The sequence below is a fragment of the Canis lupus genome, chromosome 36, assembly GCF_048164855.1.
Source record: "Canis lupus baileyi chromosome 36, mCanLup2.hap1, whole genome shotgun sequence".
NCBI lineage: Eukaryota > Metazoa > Chordata > Mammalia > Carnivora > Canidae > Canis > Canis lupus.
In genome coordinates, this window is record NC_132873.1 from 9,498,993 (window position 1) to 9,523,818 (window position 24,826).

Sequence of the window (24,826 nt, forward strand, 5' to 3'; positions counted from 1 at the left end):
AATTATATAATAGAATAAACAAAATAAGATGGTAAAAGTAAGTCCAAATATATTAATAATTATAACAAATGTAGACAAATTATAGTCAGATAGTAAAACACTCAGATTTTATTAAAAACAAAAATAAAACAATATATGCTGCTTTTAAGAGAAATAAATCAGATGAAACCATAAAAAAGAAAGGAAATTGGGATATTATAAAAGGTACATTGTGTATATATGATCAAAATAAGTAATTTAAAACAAAATGTTTTAATTATGTCAAACAGGACAATTTTACATAAGCCTTTAAGGAAGTTTTCATGTAGTTTTACATAAGCCTTTAAGGAAGTTTTATGAGTAGGACTCATAAATTTACATGCATCTAACAATTGAGTCTCAACAAAATCTAAAGCAAAATAGCATCTGAAAATAGAATATATAAAAATCTATAAAAGATTTCTTTTCAATTGAAAATTGAAAATCCATAAGAATGCTAGGAAATTTTAATATCTCTCATAATATAAAATTTTAAACAGGCAAAAATCATATTTTTATGTGATTTGTGCAATTATAGTTATAAAAATCTTTAACAAATACAATCAGATGTCCCAAACAAGAACATACATTCTTTCTAAGCCTCCGAAGGACATTTTAAAAATGATCATGCACAAGGCTACAAACAAGTCCTACCACATCTCCAAAACTGACATCATACAGATATTTTTTCTGACAATTATGTAATCAAATTATAATTCAGCAATTCAAAGACAACCCTCAAATTTTTCATGTATATTTCATAGATTTGATACTGAAAGCAATTTTAGATAAACCCAAATTTACCAAAAAAATAAAAAATAAAGAGTATATGAAAGTAGGAAAAGTAAGAGAGCAAGTGACTGAGAGATGGAATTCAAACTTAAAAAACAATTTTGGTTGGGAAGCCTGGGTGGCTCAGTGGTTATGCATTTGCCTTTGACTCAGAGTGTGATCCTGAAACCCTGGGATCGAGTCCCATGTCAGGCTCCCTGCATGGAGCCTGCTTCTCCTTCTGCCTGTCTCTGCCTCTCCCTCTCTGTGTCTCATGAATAAATAAATAAAATCTTTAAAACATTTTTGGAATGAGTTTACATATAGATAAAAGTAGTCCTATAGAAAGGGGGGAAAAGAAATAATTGTAACATAAACCTATGAAGAGAATGAAAGAAGAATGGGAAACAAAATTTATGTACAACCTACAATATTAAAATTTCTTAGGAGCTGACAAACTCCTATGATTACTGAAGGTGAGACACTAACAATGCCTGGAGATGACCATACATTTAGAGATGGGGGGTAGGAACAAGAGATTTCTTCTCTGAAGGCTTCTATTTTATCACTAAAAAATAAGTCAAGGATCTAAGCAGAGAGTTTGTGGAAGAGAGGGGAGAGGGAAGTATGAAGATACTTATGAAGAAGGTATAAAAATAATCTAAGTGAATAGAAAAGTGAACACACTACAGAAACATAGTTTAAATGTTAAGTAATAGTGGGGTGCCTGGGTAGTTCAGTCAGTTAAACATCTGCTCAGGTCATAATCTCAGGATTGTGAGATTGGACCACACACTGGCTCCAGAGCTTGCTTAAGGTTTTCTCTCTCCCACCTCACTCTCTCTCCCTCTCTAAATAAAATAAATAAGTAAACAAACGTTAAGTAATAATGAGTAGTTATTTGTACTTTGGAGTCATAAATTTAAAGTTAACTTAAAGAAAAAAAGAAACAGAGTTCCAGTTTAAAATGACAATACAGGAAGACTGAAGTCTCCTCCACAGAACACACCAGATTAAACCTAGTAATATAACAATTTCTCCTGAAGAAGAACTGAGTGCTGACTAAATAGTTACTGAAAAACCAAAGATAGAGAAAATAGCAAGAGAATAGCAGAAGAGATGGAAACATGCCACAGTTTTAAAAAGTAACTAGCAAATATATCCACAGCTCCAGCTAGACAGCAACAGTCACCGAGCACATACCGTATACATAGCAATCACCATATACAAGACAACTCCTTCAACTTTAGAGTTTTACCTAATACTAGGAACAAACACAGAAAGTCAAGCAAAATAGGGGAGACAGAGGAATTTGCTCCAAAAGAAAGAATAAGGAATAAAAAAAACTCAGTAAAATAATTAAATGAAACTGAAATAAGCAATATGAAGTGAATGATCATATAAAGTAATGATCATATATAAAGTATATGATAAAGAATATGCAGTAATGATCATAAAGATACTGGGCTGGAGGAAAGAATGGAAGAACTCAGTAAGACCTTCAATAAAGACATAGAAAATATTGAAAAGAACCAGTTGGAGCTGAAGAATACAATAAATGAAATAAAAAACACAGTAGAGGGAATCAACAGTATATTAGAAAAAATAGAAGAGCTATCAGTAACCTGGAAGGCAGGGTTATGGAAAGCACACGAGCTCAAAAGCAAAAAAAGATAAAAGAATCTTAAAAAATGAGGGTAGATTAAGAGATCTCTTGGACATCAAGTGAACAAACATATACACCATCAGGGTCGTAGAAGAAGAAGAAGGAGAGAAATGTGTGGAAAACTTATTTGAAGAAATAATAACTGAAAACTTCCTTAATCTAAGGAGGGAAATAGACATCCAAGTCCAAGAAGTACAGAGCATTCCAAACAAGATGAACACCAATAGGTCCACACCACAGCACATAATAATTTAAATATCAAAGGTTAAAGAGAGAGAATACTAAAAGCATCAAGAGAAAAACAAAGAAGTTACTTACAAGGGAAAATCTTAAAGGCTACCAGCTGATTTTTCAGCAGAAAATTTGCAACCCAGAAGGGAGTACCATGATATATTCAAAGTGTTGAAGGGAGAAACCCTACAAATAGTAATACTGTACCCAGCAATGTTATCATTCAGATTTGAAAGAAAGATAAAGAATTTTCTAGACAAACAAAAGATAAAGGAGTTTATCAGCACTAAATCAGCCTTACAAGTAATGTTAAAGGGACTTAAGGAAAAAAGTGATCATAAATAGACTTAAGAAAAATATGAAATAAAAGATGTAAAATATGACAACTTATACATAAAATGGAGAAGATAATTTTTTAGAATGTATTTGAACTACATGATTTTCAAATTAATAGGCAACTGCTATTTACTTAGAATGTTATATATGAACCTCATGGTAAACACAAACCCCAAAAAATAAAGATAAAGAAAGCCAAACAAAACACTATAGACATTCACTGATCAAAAAGAAAGAGAACAAGAGAAAAATAAAGATGAACTACAACAACCAGAAAACAAATTTTAAATGGTAATAAGTACATACCTATCAATTAATTACTTTAAATGTAAATGGCCTAAATGCTCCAATCAAAATAGAGGGGCAGAATGGATATAAAAACAAGCCATAAATAAATAAATAAAATAAAAAAAACAAAAAAAACAAGACTCATCTATATGCTGCCTACAGGAGATTCACCTCAGACCTAAAGATACATACAGACTGAAATGAAGGGATGCATAAACATTCACTGTGCAAATGGAGGCAAAAAAATAAATAAAAATAAAAATAAAAAGCTGGGGTAGCAATACTTACGCCAGACAAAATAGACTTTAAAACAAAGACTGTAACAAGGACAAAGAAGGGCATTACATAAAGATAAAGGAATCAACCCAACAAGAGCATATAACAATGGCAAATATTTATTTACCCAACACACTGGATCACCTAAATACATAAAGCAAATATTAACAGACATAGAGAAATAGATGGCAATATAATAATAGTAGGAGACTTGAACACTCCACCTAAATCAATGGATATATCATCCAGACAGGAAATTAATAAGAAAACAATGTCTCTGAATGATACATTTAGCATATATAAATATATATGTGTGATATATATATGTATATATATAACATTCTGTGCAACAGAATATACATTATTTTAATGTATAAACATGTTTTACATGAATTGTTCTCCAGAATAGATCACATATTGGGCCACAAAGCAAGCCTCAATACCTTTAAGAAGACTGAAATCTTTCAGTCCATGCAACTTTCCCTACCACAATGGTATGAAACTAGAAATAAATCACAAGAAAAAAAAAAAGAACTAGAAAAAAACACATGCATGTGGAGACCAAACAACATGCTACTAAACAACTAATGAGGCAATAAAGCAATAAAGAAGGCACCAAAAAAATACATGGAGACATGAAAATGAAAACATAGTGGTCCAAAATCTCTGGGACAAAGTGAAAGCTGTTTTAAGAGGGAAGTATATAGCAATACAGGCTTACCTCAAGAAACCAGAAAAAACTGTACAATCTCTTATGCATGAAGAAACTAGAAAAAGCATAAAGACCAAGGCGAATGGAAATAATAAAGATCAAAGCAGAAATAAATAATGTAGTGATGATAGATGATAGATAGATAGAAAGATAGATGATAGATAGATGATAGATAGATAGATAGATAGATAGATAGATAGATAGATAGATAGAAAGAAAAATCAATGACACCAAAAGCTGGTTCTTTGAAAAGATAAACAAAATTGACAAAAGCTTGGCCAGACTCTAGAAAAGAAGAGAAAGCACTCAAATATGTAAAATCAAAACAAGAGAGGAGAAGTAATAGCTGATACCACAGAAGTATAAAGGATTATAAGAAAATACTATGGAAAATTATTTGTCAAAAAAAAAAGAAAATTATTTGTCAACAAACTTAACCTAGAAGAAATGGATAAATTCCTAGAAACACAATCTTCTAAAATGTAACCAGAAAGAAATAGAAAATCTGAATAGGCTAATTGCAAGTAACAAAATTGAATTGGTAATTAAAAAAATATTACCAAAAAATAAAAGTCCAGGACCAGATGGATTTACAAGTGAATTCTATCGGGCATTAAAAGAAGAGTTCATACCTGTTATCTTGAAACTATTACAAAAAAATAGAACTGGGAAAGCTTCTAAATTCATTCTATGAGGTTGACATTACCCTAACACCAAAACTAGACAAAGATACCTCAAAGAAAGAAAACTACAGGCCAATAAACCTGGTGAACATCCATGCAAAAGTCCTCAACAAAACATTAGCAGACTCTATACAATAATACATTAAAATAATCATTCACCATGATTAGGTGGCACATATATCTGGGATGCAAGTATGACTGAATATTGGTAAATCAATCAATGTCACACAGAACATCAACAAAATGAAGGATAAAAATCATATGATCATCTCAATAGATACAGAAAAAGCATTTGACAAGATTCAACACTCATTCATGGTTAAAAACTCTCAGCAAAATAATAATAATAATAATAATAATAATAATAATAAATAAGTAAATAAATAAATAATAAAAACTCTCAGCAAAATGGGATTAGAAGGAATATACCTCAACATAGAGACCATATATGAAAAACCCACAGCACATATAGAGGGTTTGCTCTCTAAGCTCAGCAATAAGACAAGGGTGTCCACTGTCATCAATTTTATTCAATATAGTACTAGAAGTCCTAGCCATAGCAATCAGACAAGAAAAATGTAATAAGAGGCACCTGTATTCTTAAAGGAGAAGTTAAATTGTCACAGTCTGGAAACAACATAATACTATTCATAGAAAATCCTAAAATGAGAGGTACCTGGATGGTACAGTCAGTTAAGCAATCCAACTCCTAGTTTCAGCTCACGTCTGATCTCGAGGTCATGAAATTGAACCCCACATCAAGCTAGTCTGCTTGAATTTCTCTCCCTGTTCTTTTGCCCCTCCCTATTCCCACTGGGTGCCCTCTCTCTCTCTCTCTCTTAAATAAATAAATCTAAAAAAAGAGAGAAAAGAAAATCCTAAAGATGCTACCGAAACTTACTAGAAGTAATAAATTCAATAAAGTGTCAGGATATAAAATTAATGCCCAGGAATCTGTGTAGTCTTTCTATATATGAACAACAAAGTCACAGAAATTTAAATGACAACAACACACCATTTACAATTGCACCAAAAAGAATAAAATACCCAGGTATAAACTTAACCAGGAGGTTAACCTATATTCTGAAAACTCCAAAACACTGATGAAAGAAACTGAAGATGACACAACCAAATGGAAAGATATTCCATGCTCATGGATTAAAATAATTAATATTGTTAAAATGTTCATACTATCCAAAGCAATTTACAGATTTAATGTAATCTCTATCAAAATACAATATCATTTTTCACAGAATGAATAAATAATACCAAAAGTTATATGGATCCACCAAAGACTCTAAATAGACAAAGCAATTCTGAGAAAGAAGAACAAAGCTGGAGATACCACATTCCAGATTTCAAGACATATTACAAAACTGTAGTAATCAAAACAGTATGGTAATGACACAAAATCACCTAGATCAATAGAAGAGAATAGAGACCTCAGAAATAAACTTATATTTATATGGTCAATTAATCTATGACAAAGGAGATAAGACTGCACAATGGGGGAAAGACAGTGTTCAATAATTGGTGCTTGGAAAACTGGACAACTACATGTAAAAGAAGGAAACTGGGATACTTTCTCACACCATATACAAAAATAAATTTAAAATGGGTTAAAGACCTAAATGAGAAACTTGAAAACAATAAAAATCCTAGAAGAGCTCACAGGCAGGAATTTCTCTGACATCAGCCAAAGCAACATTTTTCTAGGTACACCTTCTAAGGCAAGAGAAACAAGAGCAAAAATAAACTATTGGGACTATATCAAAATAAAAAGCTTTTGCACAGCAAAGAAAACCATTATCAACAACAAAAAAGGCAACCTGCTGAATGAAAGAAGGTATTTGGAAATGATATAACCAACAAGGGGTTATCCAAAATATATAAAGAACTCATACAACTCAGCACCAAAAAAGCCATGCAATCTGATTTTAAAAAGGGCAGAAGACTTGAATAGACATTTCTCCAAAGAAGATATACATATGCCCAACAGAGACATGAAAATATGCTCAGCATCTCTAATCATCAAGGAAATGCAAATCAAAACCACAAGGAGATATCACCTTATACCTATTAGAATGCCTAAATTCGAGAAGACAAGAAACAATAAGCATTGGCATGGATATGGAGAAAAAGGCACCCTCGTGCAATGTTTAAAAATACTATGTGATCCAATAATTCCAATATGGTGTTTTTACCCAAGGAAAACCAAAACACTAACTCAGAAAGATATAGGCACCTCTATATTTATTGTGGCATTATTTAAAATGGCCAAGACATGGAAGTAACCTAAGTGTGCATCAGTAGATAAATGGATAAGGAAAATGTGGTATATATCCTAAGTGGAATATTACACAGCCATAAAAAGGATGATATCATGTCATTTGAGACAACATGGATAGACCTGGAGGGGATTTTACTAAGTGAAATTAGACCAAGACAGCAAAATACTGTATGATTCCACTCATAAATGGAATCTTTAAAAAAATGAGTGAACAAACAAAAAGAACTATAAACACAGAGAAGAAACTGATGGTTGTTGTTGGTGGGGGGGGGGAGTAGGGAGTTGGGCAAAATGAGTGAAGGAGAGAAGGAAATATAGGCCTCTAGTCATGGAATGAGTAAACTATGGAAATAAAAAGCAAAGCATCAGGAAAACAAAGAGATTTTAATAGCAATGTAATGGGACAGATGGTAGCTATATTTGTGGTAAACATAGCACAATGTATAAATTTCTCAAATCGCTAAGTTATTCACCTGAAACTAATGTAATAACATTTTGTGTCAACTACATTCAAATAAAACAAAAAGCAGAAAACACGCAGTTTGATGGTTTAGTATTTTAAAATCTCCAGAATTTTAAAATATTTCTATAAAGAATGTAGATTTACCAGGTATTTATGCTATGTAGAGGAAATGAGGTCAAATAGAACTAAAGTTTTTTAGTGGAATTGACAGAATGACAACTGAAGAACCTAAGCTGTGATAAAATGGTAAGTGAAGGCGGAAGGAAGGGGTGATAAGATGATGAGTAAGGTTTTAACTGATTTGAGCTCTCAGGGAGAAAAATTATTGTACTGGATTTACTTAAGACCGGAAAGACAAATAGATACATCTAGAAAAGCATGCTTGGAATTGAGGTTTTGGACGTGATGCATTTGCAATTAGTGACAAGGTGTTCAGAGTCTGACTTCAGGAATATACAGCTAAGGAGAAAAAGGGTGTTGGAGAAAATGTAGTCAAGGAAGTGGTGAGAGGCACATGGGCCACATGTGTAGAGAAAGACAATGATTCAGAAACTCTAGTCTTCAAAGAATTAAGGAGGTTCTCAGCAGTAAAATCTGTTCCCAGTAGGGAATCTGCTTTTGGATTTCAGTGGGAAGATGGTATATTTTGAGTTTAAAACATCTCATTTGACCCATGATCCCTCACTTAATTCTGAAAGTCAATTTTTCCCTTAATGACCTTTAAACTGAAGCTGACTTAGACCATACTTTCTGGGGTACTTCTTATCAAACAACCTGGATCCATAGCCTCTGATACCTAAAGGTAGAAAGTGCAGGGTAAGATATCTAGGGGTAGAAAATGCAGACTGGACTTAATCCTTGTCTATACCTTTATGTTTTATTAGTACTTGGCTTTTTGATGTTTTCATTTTGATTTTATGACCAATTTAGCATACAGAATGTGTTATATTTATTTCTGTTATTGTTAGACATTTGAAGCCAGCAGGTTTTCCCTTATAATTTAGACTTTCATTCTCAGAGAGTTGTTTGTTCCTAATCTGATCTCATTACCCTTTGCATCTCTCACATCCCTCTTGGGGGATGCAACAAGAGCTACTAGAAGGCCTGATGGAATCTCTCTACTTGAGTCAGACTATTTCTCGGAAAACTGAAGGTGGAGGACACTCTGATAGGGATACCCTGCTCATTCTCTTGCTGTGTGTTTTTACACAATTGTTGGTTTTGTTTTGTTTTGAACTTACATTGAATTTTCTGTGTCCAGCAATTACTATCAATTTTTTTAAATTTTTGTTTTCACTTTACAAAATGGACTTAGTAAAATGCTTTCATAATTCCTTAAAATGTCTCAGATTACTTTAAAAAGAAGTTTTAAATAAATGCCTATTTCCGATAGAAAGATCAACCAGAAATAGAGACATCAGAATCCTAATAATAAAACATGGAAATACAATTCAACTTAATAGCTTTTTAGGACCATACACAACTATTGTATGTTGTATAGTTGTTTCTGCCATTCTTGGTTGCTAGCTAGATAACACTGAATTTTACATTTGTGATCCCTGCTTACAAATCTAAAATTGTAGCATTTTCCTAAAATTGTGTTTATATAAATTGCAAAATGCATTTTTTTTAGCTAGTAAAGCAACTTGAAGACATACGCCTAATGGCATCAAACAATTAGCAAGTCTAATTCTAAATAATTCAAATTTCTGCCTGCTATATATGCACTGTATAATGCATTTATTATGACAGCTTTGTTTGATAGTTTGTTTGAATGTGAACTGTGTCACAATGCCACGTCCTTGAGTAAAGTCTTTGTGTTCTTTCAGTCACTGCTGCCTCCTAATCTCTTGACATTCCTTGGCAAGTATGTGAAATAAAACAGTTTTCAAAATAATTGACATATGCGACCAAAAGTTCCACCCATGAGTGTCGGTCATCATCATAAAATACCATTTCCTTAATAGTCACTAAACATTGACAGCAAAGAAGAGATAAATTAATGGAAACATTTAATGAGGCTTGGGGATGTTGATTTGGAAGAGTGTGGTCATAGTCCTTTGGTATGGACAAAGTGTATAAACAAAAACAGGTCAGCCACTTTGATATTGGACACCTGGACCTCATATTCATCATCTTGCCTTTTGATTACGTGTACTTAATATATGTCTCTCTTGACTGCTAAATGAATCAATTCAATTTGGTCAATTTTATATTTATTAATTTTATTATTTGGGATGTTAAATGGTATGTCTTTTTTAGCTATGTTATTGCTTACCAAAATGAAATGCCTTACAAAATAATTTATTTCATTTTAGCTTCCATTTAATTTTCTTAGAGTATGTGAGTCTATAAGCCACTTACTAGATTTTTAGCATAAATATCCTATATCATATGGGTTCACTGTGCTTAAATGGCTCTATATTCTGCTAAAAATAAAATTTTACTTGGTACCTAGAACTAATCCATAATATATTGGCTCAACAGAGTCAATTAAATGGAAATTCCTTACTAAGATGAATTTGTTAAAATATAATTGCAGTTGAGCCCATCACTAACATTCCAGGTGTCATTCACAATGGCATCAGCACAATTTTAGTTGGAGCAAATAACATTCTTTTAGAAGAAATAATTTTTAGTGAACATTCTTCTTCTGTCTCAAAGAATAATAACAGCATGATAGTGTCAGAATTTTGACGATGCTGTCATTTTGAAGTTAGAGGTAGGTAATCTATCAGATTAATTTTTCAGCTAATTGGGAAAGAAGAGGAGTATGGAATTAAGATTCACACTCTACTGGGAATTTAGAGACAAATTAAAATGCTAGCTATAATTAAATCATGGAGTTTGAAAGGACTTGAGAGGTCATCTATCAGTCAAATAGCTTTCATCTGAGAAAGAACAAACTTAAATCATCCTTCCATGAGTACTATCTGTACCCTTTTAAAGACAACCTCAATTAGCTTGGCGACTCAAAGCAGTGTTTAACAATTTTCATAGTTGGTGATATCATCCTGGTATCTGAATATCTCAAGCTGTGGATAAACACTTCTGCTATGTCATCAGTTTATTTGAAGAGAGATATATTTGAAACCTTTCAGTGAGTAATTGAAAAGCTGTCAAATCAAGGTTGCTCTGTTTTAACCTGAAGAAAGTCTATTTTTCTTTGATGGCTTTTTTATTCTTGGGTTTCCTTTCAAGCATTTTCATTATTTTTATGATTCTACATTAATATTTCCAAGTCTATAACCCACCTACTTTATTGAAGCATACATTAGACAAGAAGCTTTTAAAAATCCGTTTAAATAGAGTGAAGTATGATAGAACCAACTCCTCACTGTTCTTACCACTGTGCATTTTGTGTGTTCTTTAAACTTCTGCAGCTCAAACTATTTATTTTTTCCACCATCATAGTTAATTCCTACATTTGTTCTTTTCACCCTGTTAACTTACCATTTTCCTCTGAGACTTTGTTACATTAAAATTAGCTTATATGTATGAAATATGAAAAGAATTTATTGGGAGAACTGAACTCACCCTAGGAGTGAAGGTAGCATCATTGATAGAATGCATGTGACCATAAAGTGACTGCTCACAGTTACCCTAGGAAGACAAAGCAGAAATAGAATCAAATAAATTCCATTCAATATGTGAATCAAAAGGTAATTAATTTCATTTGTTTTAAAGTATTGCTTTAGTCCAACAATAAAATTAATACATTCTCACAATAAAAAATACTAGCTTTTGCTATCACCTACCATTCAGAATCAGAGAAGGCTGTGCTGGTGTGTCCTCAGTGCTCGTCTGTGCACTGAAACTCTGGTATCCTCACTTTTACACTATTGAGCTGCTGATAAAGTTTTACTAAATGACTTCATCTTGCAATTAGCATAGCTCTCAAGCTATGGGGCCAAGCAGTGAAGCCCTTATAGAGGGTTCTTATTTTCAACACATCATTTCCATCACTGCTGGGGATGTGGGGTTCTTTTTTGTTTGTTTTAGATTATGAGATCATGTTTTAATTCCCGAGTTTTCACAGTTTGGCATTAATATCATTATATGTATAAAAATATTATAAAACTTGAACAGTAGTATTTTTTTAAAGGTTTTATTTATTCATGAGAGACACACAGACAGAGAGAGAGAGAGAGGGCAAGAGGCAGAGACACAGGCAGAGGGAGAAGCAGGCTCCATGCAGGAAGCCTGACATGGGACTTGATCCCAGGTCTCCAGGATCAGGCCCTGGGCTGAAGGCGGCTCTAAACCACTGAGCCACCCGGGCTGCCCCTGAACAGTAGTATTTTTAACACAAAATAAGCATTTGTTTTATGAAAACTATACTTCACATCTACACATTCAGGTCATCTTTTCCAAACAATAGCTAAAATTAACTACAAAAATTTCCAAAGTTCAATTTAAATTATTTCAAACAAATTGAGCCTATAACAAATTACACAGGGGATTTAAATGTGGTAAGTTTTCATTTTGACACCAATGTTCAAAGGGCATTCTTAATTATTATTAGGGAAATAACACATATTTTGTAGAAATATCAGAGAGTTATATTTAGAATATTGTTTGTAGATTCTTGTTATGGGCTAAAATTCAGATTTAATTCAATAATGTGTTCATTCAACAAATATTTTTGAGCAATTAATCTATGTCAGGTACAATTCTAGGCACTTAGGGTCTTTCAATGAATAAAACAAAGAATGGTGTCTTCATCGGCATTGCACTGTAAGGGGAGAGAGTGGGAACAGATATTCTAAAAAGGTATAAAATGTGTTAGAAGACCATAAGTATTGTGAAAAGAATAAAAGTTGGACAGAATAAGGGGTATTATGAGTTTTCAGATTGAGAGGCTAAGGGCAAACCAAATTATCAAGTAAAATGATGTGGTTTGACTACTTTCAAAAACTAAGTTTTGAACAAGGAGTGAAGCAAGCCAAGCAGACATTTGGAGAAAAAGCATTCCAGGAAGAAGGAAGAGGTAGAGTAAATGTCTCGTAAATCATAGTTTATCTGGTATGTTTCTGGAAAAGCAAAGAAACCCAGTGCAGATGGAGAAAAGTAAATCAGAAGGAAATCAGAACAGGCTTTCTAAAAGGTTTCATCCACTCTCATTCACTACCTGGTATTCACTTAGTCCTAAACAATTTTGACTGGAGGAAAGATTACAAAATGAGATAGGAAAGATGGAGTATCATCATCAAGTCTCCTTGTTGTTATAGGACATTCATGGAATAGTTGGGAACTAAGCAAAGTTGGGAAGGCTTTATACCTAAGCTCTATTTGGTCCTCACTATTGCCATTACGGTCAGCAAATTAAATCTCAAATATTTATTTTCAGATTAATGCATGCTGTTAATCCTTTTCCACAGAATGCAAAATTTCCCCACATGAATTTAAATTTCACAAAAATATGTTGAAACACTTTGGCATTCTTTCAGGATCCCCCCTGCCCATGTTATTCTGGTTCACTATCTTGATACTGCTATAACTTTAAACCAATTATGCTGAGAACTTCAAATCCTCTAAATTCCCAAAGTAGAAATAAATTACTTACAGAGCCCAAACAGCAAAGTATAAGTTATAATTAGCTTTCATATATTATCTTAGGAACTTTTACAGTTAATTTTCTTTGAGAATTAAAATCATATATAGTTGTGTAATATTATACCTGCATAGTGAGTGCTAATATTTTTTAAACATATATTTAAATTAGCAAAATGTTTTTTTGCATTATAAAAGTTTTACATTTGGTACTCTTCAAAGTGAGAATCTCTAAACTCTTTGATTAATTGTTAAGGAAAATGGAGTTTTCTGATTCAAATCCTGAATGCCAAGTTTTAATTCAAAGTGGAATCTCTAAGGCACTCTTGAAAAGCCCTGGAAATATGGGGTTATAATGGAAATGCTGACGGACCACATTTGTGCTGCTATAACAAAACCTGACTTGAAGATAAATGTTTCATGAATTAAGAAAAGTTAAAAAAAAGCCTTTCTATCCAGCTTTGTTCCCAAGATAAAAGTGAATCTACTCTTTTTGTGATATAGGGAATATGTGGGTTAGTAATATTCTAGTCTGCAAACAGCCTTAATCAAAAGCAATACCCAAACCGGGATGTTAAAATTTGGAATTTCTTCTCTGATGAATTCTTGTCAGAATTGTTTTCTTTCAAAGAAGTGGGGGAAAAATGTAAAAGAAGCAAGAGTCTTACAAGAAAAAAACCCCACGTGACCCAACATATCATCACTCCAGTATTTGATTCTCTCAGAGAAGCTTTGTGCAGGGATGAACACTATCACTGGCCCTGAGGATAGAAATTAAGCCTGGGACTTAATTCTCGGATCTGCTACCTGATAGCTGTGTGACCTTAAACAAATTGCTTCACTTCACTGTGTTTCGGTTGCTTTATTTTTTATTTATTTTATTTATTTATGTATGTATGTATGTATGTATGTATGTATGTATTTATTTATTTATTTATTTATTTATTTATTTATTTTCGGTTGCTTCATTTGATTCTCAAAACAAACCTAGAGGTTAAATATCATTAGTCATGTCCAACGAGATAGTAATATTTAACCTCTAGGTTTGTTTTGAGAATTAAGTAGGAAAATGCATTTAAATGTTGGTGGAATGCGTAGCACAAAGTGGGAGCTTAACAAATATTAGCTCTTAACTTGCAACATAAACCACTGAAATGCTGATGACTTCCAAACCATCTCTGCCCTTAGTTCTCTTTTTCCATAAGGACTCCAGTAAAGAGTCATAGAGGCTCATTCGTGCTGGTTTTCCTTTTTGTCCAAGATTTCCTCCTATGTGGCACTGCCCTAGTCTGTGCCCTGCTCTCCACCAACCACATCACCCTGTGGCATCTGGTTGGATTCAGCCAGAGGGAAGCACCAGAAAGATATGAAATAGTAGAAAGAGCTAGAGGGCAGATAAATGACCACATGAGCTTCCTTCCTGTTCAGCTGTGATTTTTGCCAGCAATCCTGTTTTCTACCTAATTCCACTATTCATGTTATGTGGGCCATCTCTCATGGCTACAGCTCCACTGTGTCCAGTAATGTTCTCCTTCTCCTGCCCCTGAAGGCTCCTCATTGCTGCTAGCTAGCTTTTGGGTCCTGTGTTTGGTCCTTTTGCCCCATTCATTTCTCTGTAAACATTCAACTTGAGTTTACTTCATGCATCATCTGTTTCCTGCTGGTGATACGGCATGTCAGATATAATATGCAAAAGCAGACTATTTGACTTACTACTTCTCAACGGCCTATCTTTACTCTTGTCAAATCTTCCCTTTTAAATAAATGGCATAACCAGTTGCTAAAAAAAAAAACAAAAACAAACAACAAAAAAAAAACAATCACAAACCTGAGAATTAGAACACTTCTGCTTCTACCCCCACCCCCTGCCCATCCATCATCCAGCACATCAGTTTTTCCTTCATCATAAAGTCCTACTCTGCCCACCTGTCTCCCTCTCCACCATTACTACTCTGTGCAGGAAATCAGCCATTATACTGAGTCCAAGGACAGCAGGAGCATCCTTATTGGTCTCCTTGCTCCTAGCTCACCCCACATCTATTCCTCTTATGGCCAGTAGTGATCAATAAAACCTGGATCAGATCATGCCACGCTCCTGCTAATAGCCATCTGAAAAATTACCATCATACTCAGAATAAATTCCAAACTCTACTTCATTCCGAAGGCTCCATACTGCTTGGCTCCTGTCTGCCTATCTGACCCCATCCTTTACCGTTCTTCTTTCTCATGCACTGTACTTCCTGAAAATGTTCATGCTTCTGCATGGTTAGGGCTTTCTGAGCAAACAGTACTACCCTGGATTAAAGGATGATTGAATAGCAATTCAACCCTAAAGATAGAGATCTCTGGCGAGATTTAGGTGCATCTCCCTCTAAGGTCTTTGTTTACATTTCAGGGGTTGCAGGTGTAGAGGCTTATCTCTTCTCTTCCCAGACAGAATCTATGTACATTTCCAACAAAGGTTTCTCTGTCTCTCCTCTCCCCATCACCTTGCCTCCTTGGAGGGGCACAAGGGCTCTGACTTTCAGAATTTGGGGGGAGTTCCTTTCTATGATACATAACCCCACTATACCTGTGGGGTGCACCCAGCTCTTGCAGTTTGTACAATGTACAAATGGCAAATCAACATAAGCTGCTCAGTGAGTAAATAAATGATCTGATCACTGATCCAGAAACCTCCTGTTTCCTGTCAGGATAAATAAATAAGTAAATATAGATACAAAACATAATACTGGCACATTAGCCTTCCTCTTCTTCTAACAGGCCTAGGATGTCCTGTTTTCTCTACCTGGGATGTTTGCCTGTAGGTAAATACATGCCCTTGTCCTTCGCATTCTGGTTTCAACTCAAACACGACATTTTCAGTGATGTCTGATATCCAATGTTCCTGCGTCCTCTCCTGCATCCTCTCCTACAGTAACAGAAACTTTTATAAAATCCCTTTCCTTTTTCTTTTGGACCCTCAGCCAAACTTGAGGTCAGGTATGACCACGTGACTGAGTTCTGTCCAGTGAGATGTGCACAATCATGAAATAAGTCGTATATGGGCCTGGCCCTTAAAATATCCCACATAATCCTCTATGCAGAAGTGTTCTGGAAGATGGAAAAGCACAAATGGAAGTAGCCTGAATTTCTAAACCATCACAAGGAGAAAAGCCACCAATCAGGACTTTCCAATAGGACATTCCATGAATGAGAACCAAGCTTCTACCAGGTTAAGCCTTTGAATTCTGAGGCTTACGCAGAATTTCTGCAGGTGTTGGTACCCTCCAAATAGGCCACCCTGTTTTATTTTTTTTCATATCACACTCATCATGAACTAAAATAATTTAAGAATTTGTTTCCTTATTGTTCGTTTCCTCCCACTAGAATATAGTTCCACAAGAGAAATGTCTTTGAGATGTGTTTGTCTTGTCCACCAGTCTTATTATCCCCAAGTCCCAAGACAGTTGTAGGATTTGATAAACAGTTGTTGAGTAAAAAAGTACACAGTTACAGAGTGACCATGATTAAAATTGGAAGAGGGCAGCCCCAGTGACCCAGCGGTTTAGCACTGCCTTTAGCCCAGGGTGTGATCCTGGAGACCCAGGATCGAGTCCAGCATCCGGCTCTCTGCATGGAGCCTGCTTCTCCCTCTGCCTGTGTCTCTGCCTCTCTCTCTCTCTCTCTATCTCTCATGAATAAATAAATAAAATCTTTTAAAAAAATTGGAGAAAAAAAATCTACCCTTACCAGATATCTTATTTTTGGATAAATAGCTTGGTCTTCTCCCCAAAATTTATTTTCATTTTGATTCATTATGACATGTGATGTGCACAGTCTTATTCCTCTCACCTCCTTTCCCACAACTTGGTTCTAACTCAGTAGAATATTTATCCACTGATTATGCCATTCTCTCTAAACAACTACATGGAGATAGTTGATGACCCCAGGGGGAGGAAGCAGCTTTGCATTTATTCAGTGTTTGTTATGTAACTAAAGCCTTGTGCTAAGTGCTTTATTTATTATTACATTTAATCCTCACAATTCAATGACACGGGTTCTATTGTAAGCTATTCTAGAGATGAGAAAAACAGAAGCACTAATTCATCGTGACAGAGATAATGAGTACCAAAAACAAGACAGTAACTCCTCTTTGTTGTAATTTTAAAATCATCTAACCCTTAATATGCAGGAATTTGAAGGGAGAAAGGTGGAGGCAACTTTTCAATGCCATCTTCCAATTTTTCTGTTCTGTAGATGTGCATCTCCTGGCCCCCCTGTGGTTGTGTGGGACCACATGAGTTCTGGTGCAAGAGTTGTGAGCAGAAATGACATGAATAACCCCCTCTCCTGCTCTCTCCAACTCCACCTGTCTAGCACTAGAGTAGTTAAGGGTCTGCTGGGTCATCCTGGATCCCCCTTCCAACCTACAGAGGACTCAGACCCCAAGCAAGATATAAATATTGCTGTGGTTTGGAGGCTGTGTATTAGTGTAACACAACCTAGCCTTACTTGACTGATATAAATGCTATGCAGGGAGATTAATCTCATCAAAAGCTTTTATACTATTAATAGTGCCATGTGAAAAGTTAAAAAAAATTAAAATTACAATTATTAGAAGCCTAATACTCCAGACAAAAGCTTAAAAACTCTTAAGAATTAGTTCTACTATAAAATCATAAAATAATCATAAAATATAAAATCACAAATAGTCATAAACTAAGTAACCAACATACCATCAGTAAAATCATTAAAAAGTTAATATTCACTAACTTACTTTCTTACTTGTTGTTTATCTGACAAATAGATTCAATATCCTTTTGAAAAAAAAAAAAGACTTGAAAATAGAAAGTAAGCCTCCCCAACTCAGAGCTTTTGTTTTTGTTTTTAACAAGGCTATCTTTAAAATGTCGTTTTGATGTGTTAAAGTGTCTTTGGTGGCATACCACATATAACTTAAACACAGGAAAATGCATAAATCTTAGGGGCTTAGCTCAATGAATTTTTATCGTACACAGATAGGATTTTTATCTGTGCATGTATCTGTGTAACTGCCATTTAGATTAAGATATAGATCATTCCCATCACTTCAGAAAGTTTCCTCATGCCCTTCTTAGTAAAAACATTCCAACTATATTGGAGAAAAGAAATATAGGAATATGGTTGAAAATTTAAATAGTACATGAGACTACCCAATGAAAAGTTAGTCTCCTGGGATGCCTGGATGGTTCAGTGGTTGAGTGTCTTGCCTTTGGCTCAGGACTTGATTAAGGGTCTGGGGATCAAGACCCGCATCTGAATCCCCACGGGGAGATCTCTGCCTCTGCCTATGTCTCTGTCTCTGTGTGTCTCTCAAGAATAAATAAATAAAATCTTAAAAAAGTAGTAAAGTTAGTCTCCTATCTTAGGTCATCAACAGATATAACCACTGTAATAGTATCTTTTGCATACTTCCTGGGATAGTTTGTGCAAATGCATTTTTTCTTTACTGTGTCATGTTATCTACCTCAATTCTTATATAAATGAAATCACACTATTGAGCATTTTATTAAGAGAAGTTGTATATTGTGGTGATAAAAATGTAATACTAGAATAAAATCACAGGGTTTAGAATTCAGCTCATTGGGAAGTTATTGTTCCTATCTCTCATTTATATAAACACCACACTAAGTACGTTATATATAGTAACTCTTTTAATCTATACCATATGAAACTGACAATATTTTAAATTCCCATTTATAGTCAGAGAAATTTGTGTAAGGATTAGGATAATGCCTACACAAATAAGAGATATTACCAATTGTAGATTAATTTGTAGTCTTTTCTATTTTTTGTTCTACTTATATTTTGTTGGCCACTGAGAATTAAAAAGGAAAAATGATAATCACCACTTTCCTAGGAAAAGACTCATTGTCATGGTAACAAACACCAGAACTAGTTTTAAATTTGTCCAGTCAATTAGTAACAGTTCCATAGCTCTGCTTACAAGTAAACAACCAGAACTGGTTTTAAAACTATCTAATTAATCAATGACAACTAACTTCTGTGAACATTTGTTGAAAAGCCAAATAGCATCAGACTCATGATTTGAAACTCAGCCAACTGGCTAGAGATTCACTACAGTGCACATGTTCCTAAAACTCAAATTAACCTTCTTCCACCTAGATAACAGACAAAAAGTAAGTCTCGATAACCAACACAAACCACTCTTCTAAGACTGGCCTAAACCACTGCTACCCCTATAACCAGCTATCCAAAATAAACTCTCCACAAAAAATGGATATAAAATCAGCAACTGGATTTGCTCAATTAGTATAAGTCTTCTTTACTGAGGTATATGATAAATTAGGTTTTTTGTTTTTGTTTTGTTTTGTTTTGGTTTCAGATATTGACAGGTGGTCTCATCCTTTGACACCACAGAGAGAACTAACGGTGTTTTACTTTGCTAGGGCCACCATAACAACGTACCACAGACTGGTGGCTTAAACAACACAAATGTGTTTTCTCAACTGTTTTTGAGGCTAGAATACAAAATCAAGATATTGACAGGGTTGGTTTCTTTCTGAGGCCTTCCTTTGACTTGTAGCAGGCCATCTTCTCCCTATATCTTTACATGGTCTTACCTCTGTGTGTATCTGTGCTCTAATCTCCTCTTATAAGGCCATCAGTCAGATTTGAATAGAGTCCATCCCAATGACCTCATTAACCTTAGTTACCTCTTTAAAAACCCTTTTTCTTAATACAGTCACATTTCAAAGTACTAGAGTTAGGACTTTAACATATGAATTTGAAAGGACACAATTCAGCCCAAACCAAAGGGCCAGAGATATCTTTATTCTAATATTTATAAAATGTCTTAGGAGTGTAATAGTATTAAGGCATTAGCTGGTTGTAAGAGTCAAACTGTGAGATTATTTTATAGTATTTATTGTGTTGTATATAGAATTGATGTATATTGCATCAATGCACTTTGAGCTAATAAACAATTTCAAAATGAAAAGTTGAATTTTATATCATATTTGAGCATATATCTAAATAGATGAATAATATGTATGCACATAATGTAATGGTTAAGAGCACAGGGTCTGGAGTGACACTGCTTGAATGTGAATTTGGGCTTTGCCACTTAATATGTCCTTGGAACACTGTGAGCCTCAGTTGTTCATCTGCAAAATAGAAATAATATGAGAATCTACATGATGGTGCCATTGTGAGGATTTAAATTAATTCATGTAAAATGCTTAGATTGCTGCTTGGGACATAGCCAAGTGCTCAATAAATGTTAATTGTTACAAAGTAACAATATGCAGATTACAAGTTGTGCGATAGCAGTGATGACATCTATTATCTTCATCACTTCATAATGTTAACTGCAGAGATGAGTTGGCTCATGAGAGGTAAGCAATAAATATTTTTGAAATGGTACATACACACACACATGGGCCATTTCTAGGCCCAAGTTATGAAACAAGTTGGGTAAGTTTGCCCTTCATCAATTTTTCTTTCCTTCACCACATGACCTCCACCTTTTCAAGGCAATTCATATCAAGGGTTAACCTCTCATAATTGTTGATTCTATGAAAGAATCCTCATGGAGAGGAACTCTAGGAAGTGGAGCCCTACTGAATTTCACGCTCATTTGGCAGTTGCACAGAGCAAAGTTTTATGTATGCTTTATATCCTGCCCACAGCACCTTCTCTATTCAACCACCCACCACCATCCTTGCTAGACTTTCATGTCACAATACAGTGGTATTGTCTCCTCATAGCATTATTCCTATGTATCTTTCTAGAAAATCAATTTCTTAAAGTAAAATACCTAAAAATGTTTAAGAAAACTATCTAAATAAAACTTGTTGAAGTTAAAGAGAATTATATTGTGCAATTGTATTCTATGCATTTTTATTTCAAATTTTATGACCGAGGAAAATTACTATTAAAGAAGGCAAAGCAAACTGTGTCCAAAGGTGAACAGAATTAGTTTATACCAGCCGTGAGAAAAATATCCTCCTACTCATTACCAGCTAGAAGTAGCTATTTCTATTATAGCTACTATCTTAGTTACCAAGTTTAAAATTAATGACAAAGAACTTTATAAAGATCCTTTTTTAATTGAACAAGGTCAAATATTTAATATAATAATTTATATAACATTCATATTTTTTAGCGATGTCTGGGTGGCTCAGCGGTTGAGCATCTTTCCTTGGCTCAGGGTGTGATCCTGGGGCCCAGGATGGAGTCCCACATTGGGCTCCCTCTATGGAGCCTGCTTCTCCCTCTGCCTCTGTCTCTGCCTCTCTGTGTCTCTCATGAATAAATAAATAAAATCTTTTTAAAAATTCATATATTTTTGCAAATATTTTCTTAAATAACTTTGTGAAACCAAAGAATTTTTTTAAATTTTTTTTGAAACCAAAGAATTTTAACCTTATAGGCTTACAAATTGTTAAAGAAAAATGTGCTCCATTATTGTTACTGAAACAATCTCACTGGCCTATAAATTGGAAACAGAGTAATCATTAACAAGGATCCCGGTTTTTGTTATTTCGTATAAATAACTAACCATGTCTGTGAAAGATTGATTGCAGCTTTTAAAATGTTTGCTGAATCCTTGTGTAATTAAGATGAGTTAAATATGCAAATCAAGTCTAATTAGCTTCATTTATTAATGTTAGTTTGCCTTGCCTCTACATAGTTTCTGCTGTGGAATATTTTTTTTTTTTTTTTTTTTTTTTTTAGGACATAGTATTTTTTATTTCTTTGTTCTAGACTGAATTGCTGAAGAAACAAGGTTTATTTTTGTTTTTTTTTTTTTGTTTTTTTTTTTCTAAAAGGAAAGAAAGCTTTCACATGGAATTCTGGTGCCATTTAGGAGCAAGGGTTTAAAAAAATATTCCCAGCCACCTTCCTTTGTATTTAATTATTCCATTTCATCAAATCAGCAAACCCTCTGGGAATTTCTTTTGATGAAAATGAGCTTTTGTCACAATATGTCCATCACAGTGATTAAGTAGAATCGTCAGTATCAAGCGAACCAAAGTTGTCTGTAGAAATACATTTTCCTTGACAAAATAATCTAAATCTTCCAGCATTAATAAAACAAACCTCTGCACGTAAAACCACCAGCCTCCTACAGTTCCTGTGGAAAACACTAAGTCGGGCATTTACAGGAAACATTGTTATGCAAACAATGCAGAATCGAGAACCACTGTATCAGGCAACAGGGAAAGGAATGACAAAGTGAACCAAGTATTAAAGACAAGGATGAACATGGGATGATGTCCAGAAGACGGAAGACATGACCAGAACGAGGAAAAGGGCAAATATAGGGAGGTTACTGAGTGGACACAGTGGAACCACAGTCTGAAAACAGAACTAAAGTAACAGGAAGAGTCAACCCAGCCAAGGCCCTGGAAAGCAGGGGACATGGAGAAGGGAAGACAAGTAGTGGAGAAGGATGTGAAAGACCTTGTAATGAAGAGAAATACTTAGGAAAAACAAGAATGAGTGGACTTCGTAGGTGAAGATTAGACTCAGGAATAGACGGGGAAGAACTGGATAAATCCAAGTGGCAAGAGCCCAAAAGGGAAGGGCAAGTGGAAAGTTTAAGGATAATTAAAAGAGGGCCCTGACCTGGAGAAACCTGAAAATGATGAGTACTTCCACAGTGGGCGACTTTCTCTCAGGTTCTAGTGGTTTCAGGCTCAGATGATCATCACACTTGCCCCACCCTCTTCTTGCACCCTTTCTTTAATGCTGTCCTCTAAGGATGAAGAAATAAAATGAGTGGGAGAGAATAAAAATATTCTCAATAAAAAATATTGGGATGTGAAGCAAATTTAAGAGGTAGGCTGAAAATCCTGTAGGTCCTGTCGTAAAGAGGCTGTGTTAGTTTCCTAGAGCGGCCATAGCAAAGTACCACATGGGGGAGCTTAAAATGAAATAAATTTATGCTCTCACAGTCCTGAGGCTAGAAGTCTGAGACAAAAGTGTCAGCAGTGCTGGCTCCTTTTGAGGGCCCTGAGGAAGAACACATTCTATCTATGCCTTTCTCTCAATTTATGGTGATGGCTGGAAATCCTTGACATTTCTTGGCTTGTAAGGTGCTGTGTTCCAACTTCTGGCTCCATGTTCACATGGCATAGCCATCTGTGTTTCCGTCTTCTTCTAAGGACACCAATCACACTGAATTAGGACCCACCTTAGTCCAATATGTCCTTATCCTAAATGCTCATATCTCTTTCTCAAAGACTATTTACAATCCAGCACCATTCACAAGTACTGGGGAGAACTTGTGAACACATCCTTTCGGGGGACACAATTTAACCAACAACAAGTGGTTTGCCTTTTTTTTTTTTAAAGATTTTATTTATTTATTCACGATAGACACAGAGAGAGAGAGAGAGTGAGGCAGAGGGAGAAGCAGACTCCATGCCAGGAGCCCGACGCGGGACTCGATCCCGGGACTCCAGGATCACGCCCTGGGCCAAAGGCAGGCGCCAAACCACCGAGCCACCCAGAGATCCCCGGTTTGCTTTTAAGTAAAAGTTAATTAAAGGATTGAATGCAGTATCCAGCTTAGAGTCTTGGTGTGTCAGTTGAATTGTGGTTTTCAGAGAGGGGATAGAGAAAGGATATAGTCGGTTACCCTAAATATATACATGACCTATTATCATTTAATTTTTAGGCACATAAATATGTTTCCATTTATTTTATATTACTCTATATTATATTTGAAAGCATCTAAGAAACCTTTCCTTATATAATAGTTCTCAATGTGTGGTCCCAGACCCAGCATCACCTAAGAACTTGTTGGAAATGTATTCCAGACCCACTGTAACAGAGCTCCATGGGTATGCCCAGTCACTTGTCTTTTGTTTTTTGTTTTTTTCCCCAAACCTTCCTGGTGAGTCTGGTTTGAGTACCAGGTGATTCTGCTTATAGAAACTTACCTATGATTAGGGAAGCAGCTGTAAGGTGAGAGTTGGGGTACTTTGGCCTAAATAATTTGTGTCTTGAAGAATTTTATTAACAAAGAGGACCAGCATAACACTGCTACCCAAATCATTCATAAAAAATTAGAATATCTTTCCCAGGGTTAGCATTCTTTTAAAAGTCTGGTTTATTCTGTAGGACTTATTTGAGACATTTGCAAGGATCTCCTACTGAAGCTTTGTCAGTTGTTTTGAGCCTTCAAGTCTTCAGATCATTCTGCTCCCCTGCCAATATTCCTTGGCCTCCCTCACTTTTGTTTAACATATGCCAGATGCCCCATGAGTATCATATATTAAGTGATGTAATTTATTTATTACAAAAATATTATCATAAATATTATCACTTTTTTGAGAATGAAGAAACAGAGATACCAGAAGGTTAAGTAAATTTCCCACATTAAGGAGTGTCAAAAATAGATTCAAATCCAATTTGACTGATTGCAAAGCGAATATTCCTCCAACTATGTACACTATTTTGTGTAATTTAGAGACCTAAATAGCCATTTAAACTAGTCAGAATTAATTTGCTTGTCTAAATTCTCTTTTCTCATCTAAAACAAGCA

General features: G+C 34.8%; 1 protein-coding gene and 1 long non-coding RNA gene across 11 annotated transcripts in view; one reads left to right on the plus strand and one right to left on the minus strand.

Moving 5' to 3' along the window:
• SPAG16 (sperm associated antigen 16) overlaps positions 1 to 24,826 on the minus strand; it is a 908,675-nt gene that overhangs the window by 263,072 nt on the left and 620,777 nt on the right. For all 9 annotated transcript variants that reach the window (XM_072812774.1, XM_072812773.1, XM_072812772.1 and 6 more), the window contains one exon: positions 11,272 to 11,337. In XM_072812774.1, coding sequence (XP_072668875.1) covers positions 11,272 to 11,337 — 66 coding nt within the window. The remainder of the gene's footprint in view (positions 1 to 11,271; positions 11,338 to 24,826) is intronic.
• The window catches only part of LOC140625490 (uncharacterized), a 189,824-nt gene that overhangs the window by 105,531 nt on the left and 59,467 nt on the right, over positions 1 to 24,826 (plus strand). The gene's annotated exons all lie outside the window — the stretch shown is intronic.